Below are 23,165 nucleotides of genomic sequence, written 5' to 3' on the forward strand. Positions count from 1 at the left end.
TAAACAAATCTGTATGTTTTGCATTGTATAACTGCCCTCATTTCAAGCTCATATAACTCCAGATCTATATAATTTAGGAATTAACTATTTTTTTTCTGATGAAAGAAGAGAGTCTAAGGTTTCTTACGCTGCATTGAATGTTTCTGTCGTCCTAAAACTCATTCTGTGGGTCCTGGAATTCAAGTGACAATGACAAAAACCCTGGCAATGTAGTGGACACATTTTTGCACGTCTGGCAATGAGTGAGTTAACAACAAAATATTGGTGTCCGCTGCAGGTACAGTGAGACCTCAACTTACGAACTTAATTGGTTCCCAGACAGAGTGTGTAAGGCGAAAAGTGTGTATCTCAAAAAGAAAATTCCCATAGGAAACCATTAAAATGGGAATAATCCGTTCCCGGGTTTCCATAAAATATACTTTTCAAAGAAATAAGCCTTAAAACGACACACAACATACCTTATTCTATGTATAATAAATGTGCTATTGTATTGTAATGAAAGAAATACACTGCATTGTATCATAAAGTCACTTTATTTACATTTGTGATGGTCATTTATGGCTTGATGGAATGGCGTTGGAGGTCGAAGGTCAAAGGGAATTGCTGTTTGGAAAGAGAGGCGCATTACATGTGGACTGTAATTAAAGAAATAAACTGTGCTGTAAAATAAAGTTTTATTTACCTTTGTGATGGTCGTTGATGGCTTATGGAAGGAGAGTCACCTTCCATAAGGACTGTTGGTAACTTAACCTCTGGTGCTGTTCGGTCGTGTGCTTCCGCCGAAGGTCACTCCACCAGCCGTGGTGGGTTTGTATTATGAAAATAGTGCTTATTATAAGGTTTAATTTTCATAAATTTGACGTTTGTAAGACGAAAAGTTTGTACGTTGAGGTGTTTGTAAGTTGAGGTCTCACTGTATAAGAATTGCTCACACACGAATGCTGTCGTCATGATGAACACTGTCATATCTGTGACTTGTATTGAATGTGGTGGCATTTTCCCCCTACCTTTGCAATTCACTGTGGGTGCATTGTTTGTAATCTGTTGCGTCGACCTCTCAACAATACCGATTCAAGGAGAGTCTTATCGCTTGTGACGCGGCGCAGACAACGATGCTAATCCTCATCGCTCCGGCTGTCGCCGTCTAGACGGGAAATGCAGCAAACCGCAGCCGATCAATACGCCCAATGATCCATTGGACGCACAAGCACAAACACACACTGCCTCAGAGTCCAGGAATGTGTGCTTATGGATAAGAGGAGCACAAAATGGTCAATTTGTCGAGCTAAAGTGAAGTCTCATCACAAGTTCCCAAAGGGAATGTCGTCAGCATGCTGGCAGGTTAATCAGAAATCGCACCGCCGGCTGGCCACTTGGAAATCCATCCTGGATCCCGGTTATTTCACTGCTAGCATTAGCATGCATCCTGTTGTCTGTTCATTAGCGATGCGTTGGAACGAAGTCACTGGCGATTTGTTGGGAGAAACGATTCCATTTTATTGCTTGGACCATGCAATGCAAATCACCTCATGGCTTGATTTTTCATTTCAATTTCCTCCAGTTATGATACAATACAATTTCCTCCATTTTATTGACAATATATCGTGTATGATTCACTCAAATGGCATCTATATGATTTTGTCTGTTTACAATGCAATACAATTCACTACATTTACAAAACAATTCACATTTGTGATATGGTTCACTCTATTCAGGACTATCCATTTTCTGGTATGCAATGCATGCAACCCACCGTATTTAAGCGTGTATAAGGCGCACTAGAGTAGAAGGCGCACCACCTATTCACCGGAGGGAATTCATTTTATTCCATTGTATTGTCTTCAATATGTCAGTGTGCTGGCGTGCCAAAAAGACACAAAGCCAGCCAGACCGTCATGTGCCCAATATGAATGTGTATGATAAAAGATGGAATTCCACCTTTTGAAACTAGCTTTTCATCAAAGACCCACGAAAAAAAATAGGAAAATCAATCCAGAAAGTGAACAATACTGTACTCTGATAGCTACATAATGTAGCCCACGATTGCTAACACCAACAACCAGGAGCTAACGCCTGTGTTACTAAATTCATTTTTGCACATTTGCTTGCTAGAATCATTGTTAGCATCACTTCTGGCATCATTTTTGGGACTATGTTTAGCGTCGCTGGGAGTGTAACTGTGTTTGTTCTAAAATTAATTACCATATTTTCCGGTATATAAGGCGCACCAGAGTATAAGGCGCACCCCAAAGGAATGGTGTATTCTCAAACCTTTTCCATATATATGACGCACCAGACTATAATGCGCAACATTTTCCAAATATAATATAGACATTTATAAAAGTCTAAGGCACAGCATATTATAAGGTACCAGTGTAGAGTAGTGTTATACATTTAAAGCTATCCATAACCTTGCCTCCCCCCCCCCCCATACCTATTTGACCTCCTTCAAATTTCTATTCCCTCTCGTTCCCTCAGATCCTCTTCCTCCCTCCACCTCTGTGTGGAGGGAGGAACGTCTCGGCACGATGGGTGACAGAGCCTTCAGCTGCTCTGCCCCCAAACATTCGTAACATCGATTCTCTTCCCACCTTCAAGTCCCATCACAAAATCCACCTATTTAAAATTGCGTTTTCTGTGTAGCTCTCTCTCTTGTTTCTATTGAGAATTGTAATTTATTTATTGTATTCTATTTGTGATTGTATTTTATTTATTATCATACCTATGCTTGTCTGCGACTGTAACGTGTCCTTGAGAGCTTTGAAAGGCGCTTAAATGTAATGTGTTATTATTATTATTATTATTATTATTATTATTATTATTATTATTATTATTATTATTATTATTATTATGCTGGGGTTAAGTTTTATATATCCCAGCATGGACCGTGCACTACTTCTTCTACAGGGGGGAAATGCAGTAGTTGCGAGACCTGCTGTTGCTCAATATTACTTCACATATAAGGCACACCAATTTATGATCCGATTTACTCCAGCTATGATGCAATATGATAAATGTTTGCATTTATGACACGTTACTTTTCTTTGCATTTACACCACAATAGGAATCATCAAGCTAAGTGTTTCTGTATTGTTTGCTAGGAGTCAACGGGAGGTCCATTGGGACCTCAGCAGAGCACCAACTCTTTATCTCTGGACGAGCACGAACGTCGTATCTCCCATTCGCTGTACGGCGCTCTGGAAGATTTGGATGACAACCTGATGCCTCGACAAGGCTTGATGCCACGCACTGTCGGTAAGACCTCTTCTCTGGGTTTTCACCAACTCGGGCAGCATTTTGAAACAATTTCTTGGTCATCATCTGTGTTCAAAATGACTCCAAAGATGTGGAAAGCCCTCTTTGAGTGCTTCAAATGACATGCAATTCACTGAGATTGTCTCACATTATCAATCACTTGATCACAAAAGTGCACTCTGTCTAGTTCTGAGCTTGAAGTGAACTGACACAAGGATGCCAATAAGTGCATCGTGTTTGACACAAACCACCCTTTTGATATCTCACTATTCCACTTGGTGCCGAAAAGTGCACTTTTCCTCACGCTACCCTTTTGGCACTTCGACACAGATGCCAAAAAGTGCGCTCTGTCAAGCCTGGCGCTGTGACAAAAGGGTGCCGTCAAATTAAAATAGGAAAACGTGTCAACAGTCAGCCATCAATGAAAAATGCCAAAGGCTCCCTCCTGGTGACCGTTCAGCCACGCAACACAATATGTCAACTCTGTTTTCATGCAAATTACCTGTCGTCACTTGACACTTGATAAATGTAAACAACAAAAATCAACTTCAGCTGCAAAAGACAGAAAGTGATAATAGGTGAGGTTCTCTCATGCTTGGCAAATCAGGCAAAGGACAAGACAGGGATCGCTCAGTTCACCATTGCCATGGCAACAAGCGGAGATCACAGGTGGAGCTAGATGTCTGTCTTCACAAGAATAAAATCACCTGTAGGCTCTTCTGGACCTTCAAAGTAAAAGTCCACACGTCTTAAGCTGCAGGCTGCTGCTCACTGTCTTCACACTCCTTCAACTGCAGAGATCTTTTTTTTTTCTTCCCCATATTCACACTTCAGACTGCAAGTCGGCTCCGCAGCAGGCGTGAAAGGCCTGGATGCCAGATAAGGCCACCAAGACATTTTTACATTCCCAAGAGGAGACGCACAGATACAGAGGCAGGATTTCTTTTCCCCTCAAGACTGCAGCTTTTGTCGCAAAGACAAAGCCGCATAAAGTTAAAAAGGAATTACAAAGTCTGGTTTTATTCTCGTTTGAGGTGGAAAAGCACTGACTAAGATGACAAGCAAAGCACAGCATTGAATAGATTTTGCAATTGCGTAAAAAGAAACACTTGACAGCGCTGGGCACCGTTGTCGAAAGCTCAAATTGGTTATTGGTGATGCATTTGTCCGCTTGACTACCTTCTGCAAACTTACTACCTACCTTCACTTTACACGCTGAGCTTCCACATCATGTTGTGAATAATTAGCATTGAAATTGAGTGTATTGTAATTGGAGTGAATCCCACTTTTAGAATCGTGTAATGAAACTGGATTGATCTGTGTTGCGTTGTAATTGGAAGGAATCACACATCACGTTGCAGTTGCTTGAATTGTATTGGGGTTGGAGTGAATCGATATACAGAAATATATTAAGTTGGGAAATAATTCCCATTTGATGTCACAGACGCTAACCAACCTACGAACATTTAAGTTACGAATAACTGTACATACGAACAATTTTGCGTGTTGGTGTTGATGTTCGAACTGATATGCTCTAAATTAGATTTTGTATTGTGCTGCCTTTTCCGGCCGAGCTTGCTTGCGATTGGCTGCGTACTGTGCTTCACGCACATGCACATCCACATTCACATTGGATATTTCAAGGGCTGGGTGTTTATGCGATGGACACCAAGGCTGACCAATCAGCGGCCGGTTATGCTGAAGTGTTGCCAACGAGTTCAGGCCCCGATTCGGCAAGCTCACTTACTATTGCATAGAGTATGTTGGCGGGGAGGAAATCCCTCTTACCAGTTGATGCTCTGAGGAATTCGCGCCGTGCTCGCTTACGATTGGCTGTGTAGAGTATGTGGGGCGGGGAGGAAATCCCTATTGCCAGTTGACGCTCCAGGAGGATCCGATGCATAACAAAAAGTAATGGCTGCTGGCACGTAATTCACTAATTATGTGCCAGCAGCTTCAATAATGGCTTACTGAAGACCCAAGCATATATGTCATCGTACTACAGTAGATGTGAATTTATTTTACGACTGTTAGAGCGGCTGTGTTTTATACTTCCCCGTTTGGTGTTTGACTTAAACATACATGCCATACAAAATATAGCACTGAAGCAACTTACAAACAAATTCACCTTACGAACAACGGTTCGGAAAGTATCTCGTTCGTAAGGTGGAGTGCGTCTGTCTTGAGAAAAAAAAGCGATGTTAGCGATCAAAACTGCAAATGATCATACTATTTCCTAATGTCGCCATCTAGTGGCCTGGCATGCACATTACAGTATTTTCACTTGATTCGCATGTCTGTGTGGAGTCACTTTGACAAAATGAAATGTTTTTAACAATTTTACGTGTTTGTAATTCTGCCTTTGATTCCACAAACTGGCTCGCGCTACCTTTTAAATCAGTATGCCAAACACGTGGCTTATGTTTCTCTAAAACGCTCCCAAAAGGATCACCTGCCACATGGTGAACAATAGTTTTCGTGGAACAATAGCTGACATTTTACGCTAGGAAATGGAGATGACAGGTGGCTCAGAAAAAGAGCTGTAGAAAGGTGAGAGTGACATCTCTTCATTGTGTTTCCTTCTCTTTGCGTAATTAGAAGGGAGCTCATTGAATACATTGAGTCGCGTGTTTAAACGGAACTGTGCAGTTGACATCAAGTATGAAGTTCAGTTGTTGAAATGAATGGAGAAGCCATTCAAATGTTTTCATTGTTTTTCTTAAACACGCAGCAAAAAACATGCCTTAACTCAGCGGGGCTCCTTTCTTTGGCCACCGGGGGCAGTATAATACAGACAAACAATACAATAGATATTGATTAATATAGCGCTTAAGAAGCTTGTGACTAAGCTCCTGTAATAACTCTCACTCTTTGGAGATGACAAAGAATACATACCCGTGATCATTATTGTTGTTGTATGCTTTGTCTATCTGTCCGATGTCTATGTGAGTAGTTAACCGCCTGGTCGTACGACATCTATACGAGCTTCATCATGCAGTCTTTTGAAGGGTTTTTTAGCTTGAAGCTAGCCAACCTTGAGCGTGAGTGACAGTACATAGCTTAAAGTAGTTTTTTTTTGTACGAATTGCTCACTATCTGCTAAACTGCCGCATATTGTTGAGATATGATAACATTCACTCCCAACTGTGCTTTAATTAATTTGGGTACAAGCTGCTAAAACGTGTGTACATTTTTATGGGACACCATCCATGTTGCGATGATTCATTCATAATTTATGATACCGGTTACTCTGTTTCATTACGGCGCACTCTGATTTACTTGTATTTCAAGACATTCATTCAACTTAAAAAATAAATCACTCCATTTCCGATATGATTGGTTATGATTGATTTGGGTTTCAGCTTGTTACGATTTACTGTGCAGATGATCGGATTCCCTCCAATTATGAAAAAATAGAATTGACTCCGCTGTGATGTGATTCAAAACAACATGACACGACACAGCGTGATACAAATCCCCTCATGAATGTCCGATGTTCCGATTTTACATAACTGTTTTGACTGATCAGTCATTGCCTCCACACGAAAACAATCAAACAAAGTTGAGGTCGGTGATGAGGCGTCATGGTCCTTAAATCTTTTCCTTGTGCCGAAGGCCCTCCCTTTCCCCAAAACCAATTTAGGAGCGGAGATTAACACCTTGCACTGTATATCAGTGAAGGGCTTTATGGCCGGCTTTTCAGCGCGGGAGAGCGTCGACTTATTTTGTTTTCCCCCCACCTCACTGTCTGCGTTCAAGTTTTTTATCTTCATTAGCGGCGGTAGCGCAGCTTGAATTAATCATGCTCTTGTGACAACAAAACGCAGCTCTGCCGATAACAAACTCTCCTAAGCTGATTAGTCGGCATCACATCGGCTCGCCTTTACGTTCCGTCCCCCTATATGTTATTGAATTTAAAATGTCATCCTCTTCCTTTCGTTTTTCTCTTGTCCTCCTGATCTTTTCCTTTGAGTCGTTCTTGTGCACTTGCAGTGTCTGCATCAGCAATCACTCTTGTCAACGTTTTGAAGGGAATTGAATCATAAATGGAGTCACGTACGATACAGATTTGAAGCACAATTGTATCGAATCGTAGTACAGTTTTAGTAAATTTAATCCTGAATGAATTGTGTTATATCAGAATTGGAGTGAAACGTGATCAATACTGCACGATACACACCCTGTTTAAGTATAAGGGTGTCCATATGTGAACTTGGCATCAGACTGGATGCAGCTTCTTTCTCCAAGTTTGAGAAGCCAGATGTGGTGGTTCGGCATCTGTGTTGTCCCCGCAAACCTACTCTGAATAAGCGTCAGAAAATGGATGGATGAATGGGTTGGGTGGGGTGGAATGAATGTATTAGGATGAATGGATGGATGCGTTGGGTGGATGGATGGGTTTGATTGGTGGATGGATGGATAGAGTGGTTGGGTGGATGGATGGGTTTGATGGATGGGTTAGGTGAATGAATAGGTATGCGTGGTTGGATGGAAGGATGAAAGAATGAAATTATGGATGGGTTTGGTGGGTGGATGGGTCCGGTGAATGGGTTGGGTAAATGAATGGCTATGGGTGGGTGGATGGATGGATGGATGGATGGGTTGGATGCGTGGATGGATAATACTGCATAGTCCATCGAGTTGTTTTGTCCTGCAATTGAAGGGAATCACACCCGATTATCATTTGAGCCAATGTAATCTGACTATTTTATCGCATCATAACTAATTGTATTGCATCATAATTGGGATGACTCATCAGAGTCGTAGTGAATCGCCTGGTGTCGGATTTGGACTAAACTGTGTCTGCTCTGCAGGCAACTACCAGCTATCTCCCACCGTCAACATGCCACAGGACGACACGGTCATCATTGAGGATGACGGGCCGCCGCTCCTCCCTCCTCACTTGTCCGATCAGTCTTCGTCCAGCTCTCGTGACGACGTCGGCGGAAGTGGCGGCGACGTAACGCCGTCCTGGGCGCAAGAGATCCCCGCTCCTAAGGACAGGTGACAAACGAAAATATTGGCATTCGCATCCGTGTGTTTTGCATTAATTTTGATTCTCATTGAATAATAGTAAATAGGTTACTTTCTGTGTTGTACACTGGACAATCAATCATATTTTTTCTTTTAACCCTCTTGTTATGTTAAGGAATCAATGTTACCCTTTTCCTTTTTGACTAAAGCACTGGATATCCTTTCCTTTGTAAAATATCCCAATGGGATAGAAAATATCTTGTCTCTCTTTTCAAGTATGTTTATCACATATCAGAAACAGTTGTTGCTGATGTCACCTATTATTTGATTGTTTTGTGTGGATTTTTACATTCGGGTAAAAACCCACAACATAATCAATGTGATTTTTTAAACATAATATGTGGGTTAAATATTAACCTATTATGTTACATGAATAGAGTATAACAAAAATTTTACATAGACTACAAAATATGAACATAATTACATTTACCTTGAAAGCCATAAAATTGACATGTATTATTATTTCGTCACAAGTTAGCATAAAAAAATACTGTACAAATAGTTTTATTGTATTCAAGGCTGCACCAATCGATTAATCATGATCGGTATTGGCTGTTGGCAACAATTGGCAAGTTGAACAATATTTCTCTCTCTATTTGCCACCCAGCTCACAGATTACGGACGAGAGCCTCGCCAACGCAGACGCCGCTTTCCAGCGAGAAGGTTTCGGCCGCCAGAGCATGTCGGAGAAGCGCACCAAACAGTTTGGCGATGCCTCACAGCTGGAGATCATCAAGACGCGCAAGTCCAAGAGCATGGACCTCGGTAGCTACTTCACACAATTAAACACTTACAGCCTTAGCCTTGAATTGAAATTAGGAACATGGGGCTGGGCGGTGAATCAAGCAAAGGAACTTGCTTGCAAAATCACTGTCAGCGTTAATAACTTGGCGGTTTGGTCATACCTTAAATTCCTATGTTCTTTATTATTAGTCATTCGTAATATTTATTCATTTACATGAAGAGTTTGATCGATGACCTTGTTCACTGCCATTGATAGCCAGTGACTGCATATGCCATTAGTATCAAACTGGAAAGGCTGACAGTGAATGAGGTAATTGTATTTTATTTAACCTTTCAAGATTTATCAAGAGAAAGAAAAAACTGGAGATCAACATGCAACATTGCATTTTCACATCAGCTCTTTTAAAGCTTTGCGAGAAAATAACAATTTCAAGCCTGTGGGATAATCATCTTGTCTCAGGTTAATATTTTTAAAGGTTAATTGAATTGTAATTGGAAGACTGTCATTTTGTGTGTGTGTTTTTTAATCAGTGTACGGTTGGAAAATCAATTAAAATGGCAAATGGAGTTTCCCATGAATGGGATTGAATTTGTTTCTATTGCCCTGCCCTACAGAAACAGTTTAGTATTGGTTGTCAATGGTTCTAGATGATCAGGGCTCAATCCAAAGAATGAAACAGCTAGCCAAGCTAACTTTTCTCCCCCAACTCTTCCAACGTCTCAAGCATCATCGTCTTCAAACCTTTCTTTGACCCAAAATCTGGACTTTGCTCGGCATCTTGTCTCCTTAAAATGCCTCCTCGCATATGGCTTTTCTTCCTCATCAATAACACAAAATTCATCCCTCAGTCTCTCCATTCTCATCCCTCCATCCTTCCCTCCGTATAGCCACTCACCCGCTAGTGTGGCACTCATCCCGTCCGTGACGTTTGCTGACTTTTGTTATGTTTGCTATGGCGGGATGTTGCATGAGGAATGTCATGAGTACTAATTAAAGCCCTGAATCTTTTGCCAACCCCGACCCCTCCCAACCCCGTCTTCCACTTCCTTTAACAGTAGCCGACGAGATTAACCTCAACCCTCATCCTGACGCCTGCACAGGTAAGGCTAGTAGCTAGTGGGAGCGTCACGTTGTAGCGTAGCCTTAAAGGACAACCGACGTCTCCGGACAAGTTGTGTCCATAATTTGTAAAATGGCTTCCGTGATGTCGGTTGTCCTTTAAAGAACTGCCAAATAATGGCATTAAATCACCTTTTGGATGCTTCAAATATCAACTAATGTTTTGAGCTTTTCTACAAATTTTCACTTAAATTCAAATCAACAAGTTTCAGGTATGTCATATGATCCTAGTTATGATAATAATAAACGTTTTTGTCTCTGAATACAGTGATACCTAGCAGCAAGTAGCGCTCACACACTATTTACATTAACTCATTCACTGCTAGACGATGTGCAAAAATGTGTCCACTCCAGTGCCGGGAATTCTGTCATTTTCACTCACGTTGCAGGACCCACAGAATATTGAGTTTTAGGACTACATAAACATTCAATCCAGGGTTAGAATCCTCAGACTCTCTTCTTTCATCAAGAGATATTTCCTAAATTATATGGGTCTGGAGTTATTTAAGTTGGAAATGGGGGTGGCTGTCCAAAATACAATCCAATCCATACATATTGATTTATATATCGCTTTAACCACAGCTGACGCTGTAACAAAGTGCTTAACATGGACAAAAGGCAAATGCTGCCCCCTCTTGCAAGGGAAAAACATTGCCAGAGGTCCGACCACCGCTTTATCGGCACCCCTGCAAGAAAAAACAAAACCCAAACATATTCGGGAATGGCGCTCCACGTCATGCTTTTCAATACCCAAATAAATTCAGGAATGGCAGTGAATGAGATAAAGAGCAACTTTTTTTAATCTGTTCTCGACCCGTGGAATGAATGGAATGAATGTCTGAATGACAGTTTTACAGCCTTGTGGTCAAAATCAGCTCATTTTAATGGCCGGTTCTGTGTCCAGCAAGTGGCAAACCCGGTTTTCATTCAATGCCACAGTAATGCTTGTGCAGCTTTGCTTACCTTGAAGCTTTGATGTGGTGCTGTTTGGACTGTAACTTCATCCAGCCTAGTTGCCAAGCCATTGGTGGAAGAACCCTTTGTGTCGGTTGGATGATGTAAATGCACCAAACTACAACATCACAGTGGTATCGCCTTCAGAACGGCTCACTCAGACATTTTCAAATACATTTAATTTCACACACGATGGGTGGGCGGCTGCTCCAGGGACGTTGATTTGTATGCAAAGATTAAAACTTCAATTTTCATTCAAATGTGCCTTTTTCAAATCCATTCTTGCTACAGCGTAGACAATATAAGTTCTTGTGCGGATTAATTAACACCTGAGTGTTTTTCCCCCTCTACTGCATGAAACCCAAACTATCTTCATGAGATTTTCAGTCTCCTCTGAGACGGTTTTAAAATAATCCCACACGTGTAAATAATGCACGCTCTGTTTGACGGAGACCAAACAAGAAGTGGCGCCTTGCATGAACGACCTTCAGCTGGCTTGTCGCTCGTCATGCGTGTCAAAGTAGAATGTATGTCAAAGGTGGACTGCCATGCCAGACAGAAACAGACCTGAACCCAAATCAAGGCTACTTGCCTCCCTTGCCAAATTAAGAGTTCCTTGATGTGTATTGTTTTTTCAGTTTGTAGAATTGGTCATAAGAGACTGAGGTGTACTAGTTATTATTCTAGGAGACATTATGAACCTGGTAGTTAAACTACTTGTAGTTAAACGTCAGCCACAAACAACCCTCACTCTATCCATTACTTTCACATGGATACTTTCAAGTCGGGCTTTGTGACGAAAGATAGAAAATTGTGATATGACTGACCAACCGATGTAGATGTAGCATTGGTAAAAGAAGGAGTACCGTATTTTCTGATGTATAAGGCGCACCCAAAAGCCTTGATTTTCTTCCAAAGATGTCCCTGCGCCTTATACACAGGTGTGCCTTATATGTGTATTGTGTAAGTAATATTAAGCGTCTGCTGTAGCGCTTTATAATGTGTTGTGCCTTATGTTTGGAAACGTTTATATATTTATATATGTATATATGATATTTAGAAAACTTTTCATTCATTGAAGCTGTGCCTTATAATCTGGTGCGCCTTATATATGGAATTGAAAATACATTCAATTCATTGGTGGTGCGCCTTATACTCCGGTGCGCCTGATACACCGGAAAATACGGTAGATAATAAGAATTAGGAGAGATTAGTAAGAGAAGGATCGGGTAGCAGGAGTGGTTTTACATTAGTAGTCGTATTTGTAAATGGTGTGTGTTTGACCTTTTGGCGTGTCTTTCAACAGAATGGGCCACGGGGGAAAGGCTGGGGTGTCTGGTGGCCATCAAGAAGGAAAACATAAATTTAGCTGCGTTGGTGTTGACATGTATACGATGCACTCAGTAGATTGCAATGAAGTGAATACGTGAATACGCCTGCGTGTTGGAACATACCAATTAAAAAGTGTTGTTAGCCTCACCCCCATCTAGATGGAACGTTGTTGAAACTCACCGCTTGGGGACGTTTGGACATAATCAATATGAGATTGTGAAATGTTGTCTTTCGTTTTAGGCTTCACGACTTCCATGAGCTCCTAACAAACACTTTCCAAGATGCATCCACAGATCAGTGGTCACTCGAGTCCTTTTTTCTGGCAGCACGTTCCCAACAACCAAAATACACTGGGTCAGAAGTCGACTGTGCCGGTTACAAAATAAGTTTATACCTTATAATGGAAGTAACAAGGGTAAACATAGAATTTCTATGTCCATGAAAAGCATGTAAGGTTGATTGAAGATCAGTGAAATCGTTTTTTTTCCCCTTTCTCTTTCAAATGAGACCGACATGCAATTAAATCCATTAAATGTTGTAATTGCTTAACAACGCTTGACTGTTTCACTCACCGCACTGGAATGCATTCAAATCACCTGTCAGCATTTAGAACAAAAGCTGGCGTGAGTTCAGACAGGCACACAATCTGTTTCTCTTTTTTAAAAAAGGTTACAAGTGATTCTCATTAGTGTATGATTTGTTTCTTCTTCTTCAAAATTAAAAAAAAACATGTTTGTTTGATTCAGGCTCGTCCACAAAGGATGTGGGTCCATCATTGGGCCTGAAGAAGTCCAGCTCCCTGGAGAGTCTCCAGACAGCCGTCGCAGAGGCGACGCTCAACGGCGACCTTCCTTTCCACCGCCCTCGTCCACGCATCATCCGTGGCCGCGGCTGCAACGAGAGCTTCCGCGCCGCCATCGACAAGTCATACGACCGCCCAGCCGCTATGGAGGACGAAGACGACGGCATGGAGACTCGTAAGATGTCCGCCGTAAAACCCAGAGTCACTGTGCCTGCCAATCACTTATTTTTTGGCTTCCATACCAGGTGTTGGGCAGGTTGATGTTCCCCAGCGAGGACCTCGGTTACCACGTAACTTGTCGCCTCGTGCCTGAAACTGCATTGTGATGCATGGGCGTGATAGCATTTTCGCTAACAACTGGAGGCTAACCGTTCATGTTGATGTTTTGCGATTTGTGAACAACACCTGGAGGTTTCGCCCTTATCATAATCAACATTACATCGCCTTGCAGGAGTTAGTTCTCATCCCAATTTACAATGGGGTTATTTTGAGGTTACTTCCCTATAAGTATTTGCCTGGTAAATATTGTGTGTTGTTACCTGTTACATTTTTTACTTTCCAAACTCAAATTACTTCTTGGTTTAAATTATCCCTTGTCTTGAGGCGACTTCCTTAGTCCGTTCATGACATCCCAAAAATAAAAATAAAAATCTAATGGCTCACCATTAAACATTGGCGGTGACCAAATTAAGTATAGTAAAAGTACAGTAAAAATGACAAAGAAAATGGAGGGACAATCCCTGTTTTGATTAATAGAGAAGGAAAAGACTCATTAGTTAACCGTTTTCTGATTCTTTTTTTTCTTCTGAATTTAGACTTGAAATGAAAATGTGTCCCCATTGCTTGCATCAACTGAAGAGAAGGCTCACTGTGAGAATGAAAAAGTGTCCCTTACTCACACCAGGATAAAGATTAAAACACTCACAAAAAGTGTTTCAGTAACCACAATTTGATCACCAGCTAAGCTAACATTGTGGTCTTCATATTCAAACTTCTTGTGAAGACATCACAAACAGGGAAGAGAGCGATCCTGTCACCCGGGACGTATTTTCCCTCCCTCAGAACGATCCTTAATCTTGAGTTGACAGCATGAATGTATGTGTCTTGCAGTGGAAGAAGACACAGAGGAGAGTTCTCGTTCAGGTCGAGATTCCGTGTCCACCGTAGCCGAGTTGACGCCGCTGTCACCGGGCGGAGAAAAGATGACGTCGACAATGCTCAACGGCAACGTGACAGCCAAAGAGGACAAGAAAAATGACAAAGTTGGGAAGGACAAGAAGAAAGGGGACACGCATAAGGAAAAAGACAAAGACAAGGGAAAATCCAAGAAGGGAATGCTCAAAGGACTTGGAGACATGTTCAGGTAAAATTGATGCTGTCTTAACGGCTTTGTGTCGGAGAATAAGTTTGACTTTTGACAAGGATCATAGTCTCAAAAGAATCGATGGAGAAGCCATACTAATTGCTAAGCTAACCTACAATTGACAAGTAATGGAACTAAGTGTTTGGGTGACAAAGTACACTTTGTACAACAGTTTACCGAGGCCCACATTGAAGTGAAACACATCAACTCTTCACCGCAAAACAGGCCAATAAATTAGTATCTGAGGATTCTAGTGAAAAAAAATATACTTGCTAAACTGAACCTGTTACCGTAAATGCAACTGCATTTGTCAGCCGGTGGAGTGGCCTATAAATCGTAAAATCTCAATGTAAAGAGAATGTCAAAGGACAACCGACACACTTTTTTTGTTTCCTAACTGACATCAGAAAAACGTTTTATAGCATCTAAAATACCCAAAACACGCAGACTGATATTTTTAGTCATCACCAATAAAAATGACTTAAAGTCTCCCAAAACTACTTCAAAAGGATCTGAGAAAGTTTCAGTTTCAAAAGGTCCCGCCCCCTGGTTGGTGGTGTCACGCCAATGTGTCTTGCCTTGCGTGAGAATCAAAACAATGGCTTCAGATTCGGAGAAGATGCTTTCTTGTTACTCATCCAGTTATGAATATGATTCAAATAGTTCTGAAGAGGAAAACATAAATGTTTGCAATTGATTAAAGGAGTCCTCCCAAATCAATTCGAGCCGTCAATGACAGCAATGTAGCACCCAGAAAATGCAGAAGATGGCGCCCAAGCTCCGTTGGAAATGGGCGGATTTGTCTGCTGAGAATTTGTGTCAGCGAATATCAAATAGTTGTCTTGGTGCAACACACAACGATTCACCATTGCGTTATTTATGTGTTTTCCTTCTAAGTTCACCATCAACACGAAGTTTTCAGACCAAACAAAGTACCGCAAAATACATTGTGTCGCTTTCTCTGTCAGGGGTGTTCCAAGCATGACGTCACGTGGGGATTGTCATCAACTCGAAAACAAGACTTCCTGAATATTCAGTGCGAGTCTTAAAACGTAAAATATAGCGATATGCGGTGGAATCTTTGTAAAATACGCTCAGTAGAAGTCATTTGAAGTGATTTTACAAATTATGGACACAACTTGTCCGGAGGCGTCGGTTGTCTTTTAATATATTTTAATATTAAAACTGAAATATCATGTATCTATTTTCACAATAGTCTTGTTTTCCAAATTACATATGTAATAAGAATAATAAGAATAATTATTATTGTTATTATTATTGGGTCCTCCCCATGAAGAGGAGCTACATTACGTCTCCTCCTCTTCCTGGAGGCCTGCTGAGGTGTTCCGGGCATGTCCCAATGACAGAAGGCCCATGACAAAGTGGAGAGACTACTGTATGTCTTTTGGCTAACCATCCATCTTCTGCTGAATTTTCACTTATCCGCTTTGAACTGTTCTTATCTCTCTGTTCATCCATCCAGCCATGAATTATGTCATGAGGTTGGGCATTGCCTTCTGGGACAGTTTGTATCTCTTTTAGACAACATTTCTTAGTTCACTTGAATACGCTTTCTGTAATCACGCTTTTTGGAGGTCGAGACATAAATCTGTTTTTTTCCTGCAAAGTTGGAACTGTGTTTGGAGAATTGATGGATGATGTCAAAAGAGCTTTTTTTTGCATTCATATCGGATGATTCCAGGTTTGGGAAGCACCGCAAGGATGACAGGATGGATCGGAAAGGTTCCAGTAAATGGCGGACGGAGGAGACACAAGTTTCAGATGAGGAGACGCTGAAGATGAAGATGGAACAAGAAAGGTAGCATTGATTCGTTCATTATTTTTAATAATTCAGAACACAAAAAGAAGACATTTTTGTCATTGTTTTGTGATATTGATTCACAGCACAATGCTAAAGAAATAACTATTGCAATAATTTTAAGCAGTCTGTTTAATTTCCTCAAAAGAACTCTTCTGGCAAAAAATGTAAACTCACCCCTCGATACCTTGGTTCTCGACCATAATCCGTGCCAGAACCCTGTTCGAAAAGTGATTTGTTCGAACACCGAAACCATTTTTAATAATAATAATACATTTAATTTCAAGCGCCTTTTTCCCATTACAAATAATGCAAATTGTTTTAATCCGTTCCAACATCCTGAATGTTTACTTTTTTAGTACATTATTTTATGCATGAAATTGCACATTAAAATGCTGACCAACACATAAAAAGCAATGTATATCTCAGAGCATATTTGACAATAAAGCTGACTTTGACTGACTTTTTTGAAAATGTTAAGAAAAATGGCAAAGACACAAATAACATGAAGGTAAATGTAACCCAGGCTAATTGTACGTTCGTAAAGAAAAGAATTATGAATGGAATTTTTTACCTTTGTGGTGGTCAGCAGAAGGCGCAGGTGGACGGAGGAAGGAAATTTATTGTTTGGAAGGAGTCCCCTTCCATAAAAAGTTCGGGAAGCTCTTCTGTCTGAGGAGTGCTCACACGTTCAAATCTCTTTGCTACGGATGACTTGGCTACAGGATGTTCTTTTCTCTTAAAAAATCTATCCAATGACACTAGCTCTCACTCCCATAGCCACATCACTAGATTTCACAGCCTCCTTATTCTTTAATATCGTACTGATCGTAGATTTCGCCATGCTGTATTCCCTACCAGGGGTGCTCAATACGTCGATCGTGATCGACCAATCGATCTCCATGGTACTATTGGTAGATCGCAAGACAAGGTGATGTGACATTGTCAGGAACCGACGCTTAACAAATCAAGTGGAGTTCTTTTGAAAAAAACTCGACGTCAGTCAATCAGCCATCCTTTTATTTGATTGATACACCGGAGAACCAATCAAATGACATCTCGTTGAGAGACTCACTGCGAGCTCAAACAACGCTCCTTCGTTGCAAAGTGAACAAGGATGTCGCTAGTTACATCCTAATTTTTCGCTCGGTTTTTCCCCTTAAACGTAAGAGAGAGTATAAAAAAGTGGAAGAGATGGACCAAGTAAGAAGAAACAAACATATCACTTTCATACGGAATGAGAGGATGACTTTTTTTCACGATGACATTTTCAAGTGCGATTGTCTCGTCTGCCAGTTATCAGAGTGAACTCAGGTAATGGCAAACAATTGACATAATTATGTTGTGCAACATATGCAGATATACATCAACATAAATTGCAATAATCTTCAATATATTTCTCAATAAATATAATGAGTAGATCCTTTTGACTTGGCCATTTCAAAAGTAGCTCCCTTGCTGAAAAAAGTGTGAGCACCCCTGCCCTAGCCAGATCATACACTCGCACACCTCCTTCATATTTTGTTATTATTTCTTTCTTAAATGCAATAGTTGTACGCACTTACTTTCTTTGGAGGCATGATTAGGGGCTAAAACTCTTCGTACACCTATAATAAACACGAGAGCAAAACGCAGCACGTCCGCAAGCGACAACAGTTGGTCACGAAGAGAGCGATGCACCTGTACGCCGCTCAGCATCCTACCCTCGCGTACGCACTCACGCGTCCTACCGGCGTTCGAAATCCGATTGATGTTCGAACTACGAAGCAAGAATTTCTCGAATATTTTGTTCGGACTCCGATTTGTTCGAACTGTGAGTCGTTCGAAAACCGAGGTTCTACTGTATTTATTTATGTATTTATTTATTTATTTATTTATTGTACAGCACAGGTGTCAAAGTCAAGGCCCGGAAGCAAATCAAACTTGTTAAATTCCATGATGATTGCTAAAATCTGAGCCAAAATGTCATATTTTTGGATGTCAACCACAATAAAAGTCATTATTCTTGACTTCAGATTTGAAAACGAGTTATTCATTAATTTGCTGTGTGCTCTATATGTAATATTTGAAGGGATTTAAACATTCTAATGGGTTCCCCAAATTCATAACGGCCCTCGAGAGGAAACCATAACTACAATGTGGCCCGTGACAAAAAATGACTTTGACACCCCTGTTGTACAGCAACAAATGTGCCAACTTGTTTGATAGAATTAGTGTGTATTGTCATCCACGACTCACAGCTCTGAATGATCATTAACCATTTTGGGCTTGGCAGGATCCAGGCCAAGACACGAGAGCTGCGTGAGCGTCAAGCACGGGAGAGGGACTACGCCGAGATCCTGGATGTGAGTCGATTTCCGGAGAGGACCTCTGAAGGCGAGCACCTGTACTCCGGCGTCAGCCCACTCAACAACGGAGGGCAGGGCAGCCCTCGCGGTGACCACCAGCATTATCCCTGCTTAAACGCTCACCAGCACTTGGACTCCCTCTACACACAAGTCAGCAAGGCACGGCCCGAAAGGCCACCCTCTGCGGACAGGTATGTCAAATCAACATCATTTACTGTTTTGAACACTGTTTTGGGTCTGTCAGGAAAACCTATCCTGTGACTATAAAGTGTCCTTGAGAGTTTTGAAAGGCGCTTATAAATTAAATGTATTAGAATTATAATAAGGATTATTATTATTATTATTATTATTATTATATTATTATTATTATTATTATTATAGAACTGTTTTTGTCATGTCACGTGAGGACACATAATCATTGCTGATTGGGGCTGGCTGTGATGCAGTTCGAACAGCTGTTTGGAAAAATACACACATTGTCCGGAAATTCTCGATGGGTTGCACACGCTTTGCTGATAACCATTCGATCGACATTTTATTATAATAATAATAATAATAATAATACATTTGAGTTATCAGCACCTTTCAAAACTCTCACGGTCACTTTACAGTCACAGGATAAGAACAAAAATGTTTTCTGTGGGTGAGCAGCGGCTGCCACACGCGCCGGCGTTCACTCAACCCGGAATAACTCATATAGATAGAAAGCTGGCTATCTAGCTAATAGCTAGCCAATAGATAGCTAACTAGATAGCTAGCTAATAGATAAATAGACAGCTAATAGATAGATAGCTAGATAGATAGCTTGTGTCTTATGTCATTATGTCTGCTGACTATTGCCATTCATTGACTGCCTAATTGTATTTTATTGATTTTTTTTGTTTAATATTTATTTTAACTCATTCACTGCCAGACAATGTGCAAATGTGTCCAGTGAAGTGCCAGGGTTTTTGTCATTTTCACTCAATTTGCAGGACCCACAAAATATTGAGTCTTAGGACTATATAAACATTCAATGCAGCGTAAGAAACCTTAGGCGCTCTTCTTTCATCAGAAAAAAAGTTAATTCCTAAGTTACATGGGTCTGGAATTATCTCAGTTTGAAATTGGGGCAGCTGTACAAAAGGAAAATGCTACCCCCTCGTGGGAAGGGAAAACATTGCCAGAGGTCTGACCGAAGCTTTAAACGCACCCTCCACCCCCTAACCCCCACAAGAAAAACAAACAAAACTGCAACAAATTCGGGAATGACACTCCACGTCAGGCTTTTCAATTCCCGAATAAATTTGGGAATTGCAGTGAATGAGTGAATTAATGATGTTATTTCTATTTTTATTTTATTTTATTTTTGGGGCGCGTGTGTGTGAGATGAGACAGTCGTGTGCAACCTTTACACCAGTTCATCTTGGTATTTGTGTGAAAGGTCTTTGCGGGCTCATTCTGGTGAGCCCGAGGTGCAAACAAGAGCCTCGGTCATCACACCTGCAGGAGAAAGTAATCACACGATGGCCGCTAAATGTCAACACATAATGCAGCCTTCCCCTGGAATGAAACCTTTTCAATGTCTGACCTTTTTTTCCCAATGCTGACATGCTGTCATATTTTCATTTCTACTCGAGATGTAACAGAATCCAGCAAATACTGAAATGACATATGTATGGATAATAAGATGATCCATGAAATATAGTTGTCGTCGTCGTTAGCACAACAACAAACAGCAAAACGTCAACGTGTAAAATGGCATCAAATGTGACGTTGATTTGACAACATGGCTTTAAATAAGATGCCATGAAATCATGTGCATGGTTTCAAAGTGTGGCAACAAATTATGTACAAAATTACTTCAGGGGGTGGTAATTATTTATGTGTATATTTTTGTGTATGAAATTGTTGCCAAACAGCGACATTTATAAAATCTGGTTTTCAAGTGCAGCTCGAAATGGTTTCAAGTGTTCCCCATCTGCCGCTACCATGGTGATGACACAATAACAACATTGTTGCCAACTCCACGAGGATACTGTGTCCATTCCCACCACTGCAATCCTAAAATAAATACCCTCCCCGAGATAGAGAAACAGACAGTGGCTATCCTTCACGCATCCCCTTAGAGGAAAGGAAGAAAGTCGGGTATTTGGGGAGTTGGTAGGAGGATGTTTGTTAAGGTGCCAGTCCAGTGGCACTGACATGATAAGTGCAATATAAACAGTGTTAGGTGTCATGAGAATGGCTGAGATATTTTTTCCCCCAAAGTTCAAATGTTTGTCATATTCAAACACAAGGGTGTCCATATGTAGACTTAGCCGCAGTTTGATCATTGATTTTGTAATCGTATCATCGAATTTGCTTGTTTTGGCCACTCGGGTGAAGAAAGAGGGCAGAGTTATCAGCTGATCACCACTGATTTAGAATTGATTCCAATGGTGGGAGGAGATGAGACCAAATGGGTCTACTTGTTGCTAAAAATGTGTGACAACAATTTTTTCTCCTTCTGAAAATCCCTCATCTGCCTTTGAAATGCAGGCAGGGTTATTTTCTGTTGCCAATATTTGGTCCCGCCCTTTGGCCCTTGCTGGGGAAACCTGTTGGACTTTTCTTGCTCCCTCGGCTTGATCGTGCCAAACTAAATATTCTGCAAAGCTCAGCACAAATGTGTTCCCGGGAAGAATGTGGGGTGGATGATTGACATCTGGCACGGCGTCGTAATCCCACAGAGTAAAAACTGAAGTCAATCCTTTTTTTTTCACCAATTGCTGAACCGGTGACAGCTAAAGTATTCTTTGAAAGCTTTATCAGCAACAACAAAAACAACACTCCCCACTCGTCTTTGAATGATCATGAGAATTAACCGTTTTTTTTTTTTTTTTTTTTTTTTTTTTTTTTTTTTTTCCATCCTCCACTCGGAACGCTGAGAGAAAAGCTCCCGGGGATTTGCAGTGATTTGATTCCCGGCTCTTTATTGAACGGCCTCCATTACGCTTCATCTGCTCCGAGGGAATAAAATAAAAAGGAAGACACCGCCTGCAAACGAACCTGCAGCGTGTCTGTGACACTCCTGTCTGCCTTTTTACAGACTGATAAGAGGGTTTTTTTGGTCTGTGATGTTTACGTCCTGAACATGGTGTCTTGTAAACAATGTGGCTTCAAAGACTGCAAGAGAATGTCACTTCTCTGTGAAAATGTACTCTTCTCATTTTTTAAATCTCTAAACTCTGGACTCTGTAGTCTCGGGAAAGTGTCACAAAATTACACCTTCGCACTGTGGGAGAGATACAGCATTATATCACCTCAAGATTGAAAGTCTGGATGTTGTTCAGACCTTGAGATGTAATTTAATCATCATTCGGTGCAGAAAGAAAAAGTCAGCCCGGAAGGTAAGATGCATCCAGAGTAAATAAGTCAACACTTTCAGATTGATTTAGTCAAACTATATAAGTAGTCTAGGGCCCGTGTGTGATAAAAAAAAATGTATTTTTTGACACTTTATGCTGGCTAAAATTTGTTTTCAAATTGCACTCAATCCCTCACAAATTTCTTTCGGACATTTGAGTGTGTCCAACTCAGTGCAAAATGGCTGCTTCTAACTAAAATGGCCGACTTCTTGTCGAGTTGCTTGATCCTTGTCAAACTAAAATGGCTGACTTCTTGTTCAGTTGCTTTGTCCTTGAAATGGTTTTTGTGTGTCCTATTCTGGAAGACGTGCTCCCAATTTCATATTGATTAGTGAAACTAGTTGTAATGGGCTTATTTTTTTCTAAACAGTATTAAAAAATTATCTTACCAGAATCTCTCTTGAGAGTTATCTAAATATATATTTTTTTTAATGTATTCATTCGTTGAACTTCTTCCCAAAACTTCCCACGTTCATTTTGTGAGCACTCATCAAGTACATCAAGTGAAGGAACATTTTGTGCCAAAGTCATCGACTTGTACTCAACACCTGAGAGGGACACGCATCATAAAATCTCGTTGGCTTCTTTATGTGTGAACTGGGTTGGCATGTTGGGAACAGAACGTCTGGCGGCTTCGCCAGAGGGGTCGCCGTCGCTCCCCGCGCTGGAAAATGCTGATGACACAAACTTGAATGTTGACGAACCTCTGCCGCCGGCGTGCGATGCGGTGTGAGGCGCCTTCTTTCTGTATTTCTTAGCGTTAGCAAGAAAGTAGCCACCTCAGCAAAGCAAGGATTTGACAGCTCAAGATTTGTTTGTTTTTTTGTTTTGCTGCTTTCGTAGCTCAGCTGTGCTTGATCTTCTCTTTCTCCCGTTTGGTGTGTACTTCACTCACCGCTTTGGGCTGTGTTACCCACGATGCAACACTCACTAATTTTCCCCTCATCATGCAAATGAGTTAAATCCACAAATGTTGCAATTGTTTCTACCAATGCGACATCTCCG

At 41.0% G+C, this 23,165-nt stretch overlaps 1 protein-coding gene across 2 annotated transcripts in view; it reads left to right on the forward strand.

Annotated features, from left to right (window-relative positions):
* pard3ab (par-3 family cell polarity regulator alpha, b) overlaps positions 1–23,165 on the forward strand; it is a 154,701-nt gene that overhangs the window by 104,998 nt on the left and 26,538 nt on the right. Inside the window, exons 15-22 of one of the 2 annotated variants that reach the window (XM_089008591.1) lie at positions 3,102–3,255; positions 8,070–8,259; positions 8,897–9,054; positions 10,090–10,134; positions 13,186–13,416; positions 14,352–14,604; positions 16,307–16,423; positions 18,699–18,962. In XM_089008591.1, coding sequence (XP_088864717.1) covers positions 3,102–3,255; positions 8,070–8,259; positions 8,897–9,054; positions 10,090–10,134; positions 13,186–13,416; positions 14,352–14,604; positions 16,307–16,423; positions 18,699–18,962 — 1,412 coding nt within the window. The remainder of the gene's footprint in view (positions 1–3,101; positions 3,256–8,069; positions 8,260–8,896; positions 9,055–10,089; positions 10,135–13,185; positions 13,417–14,351; positions 14,605–16,306; positions 16,424–18,698; positions 18,963–23,165) is intronic. The other variant, XM_089008592.1, reaches the window with a different exon arrangement.

The sequence above is a fragment of the Hippocampus bargibanti genome, linkage group LG11, assembly GCF_051943395.1.
Source record: "Hippocampus bargibanti isolate YZ-2025 linkage group LG11, ASM5194339v1, whole genome shotgun sequence".
NCBI lineage: Eukaryota > Metazoa > Chordata > Actinopteri > Syngnathiformes > Syngnathidae > Hippocampus > Hippocampus bargibanti.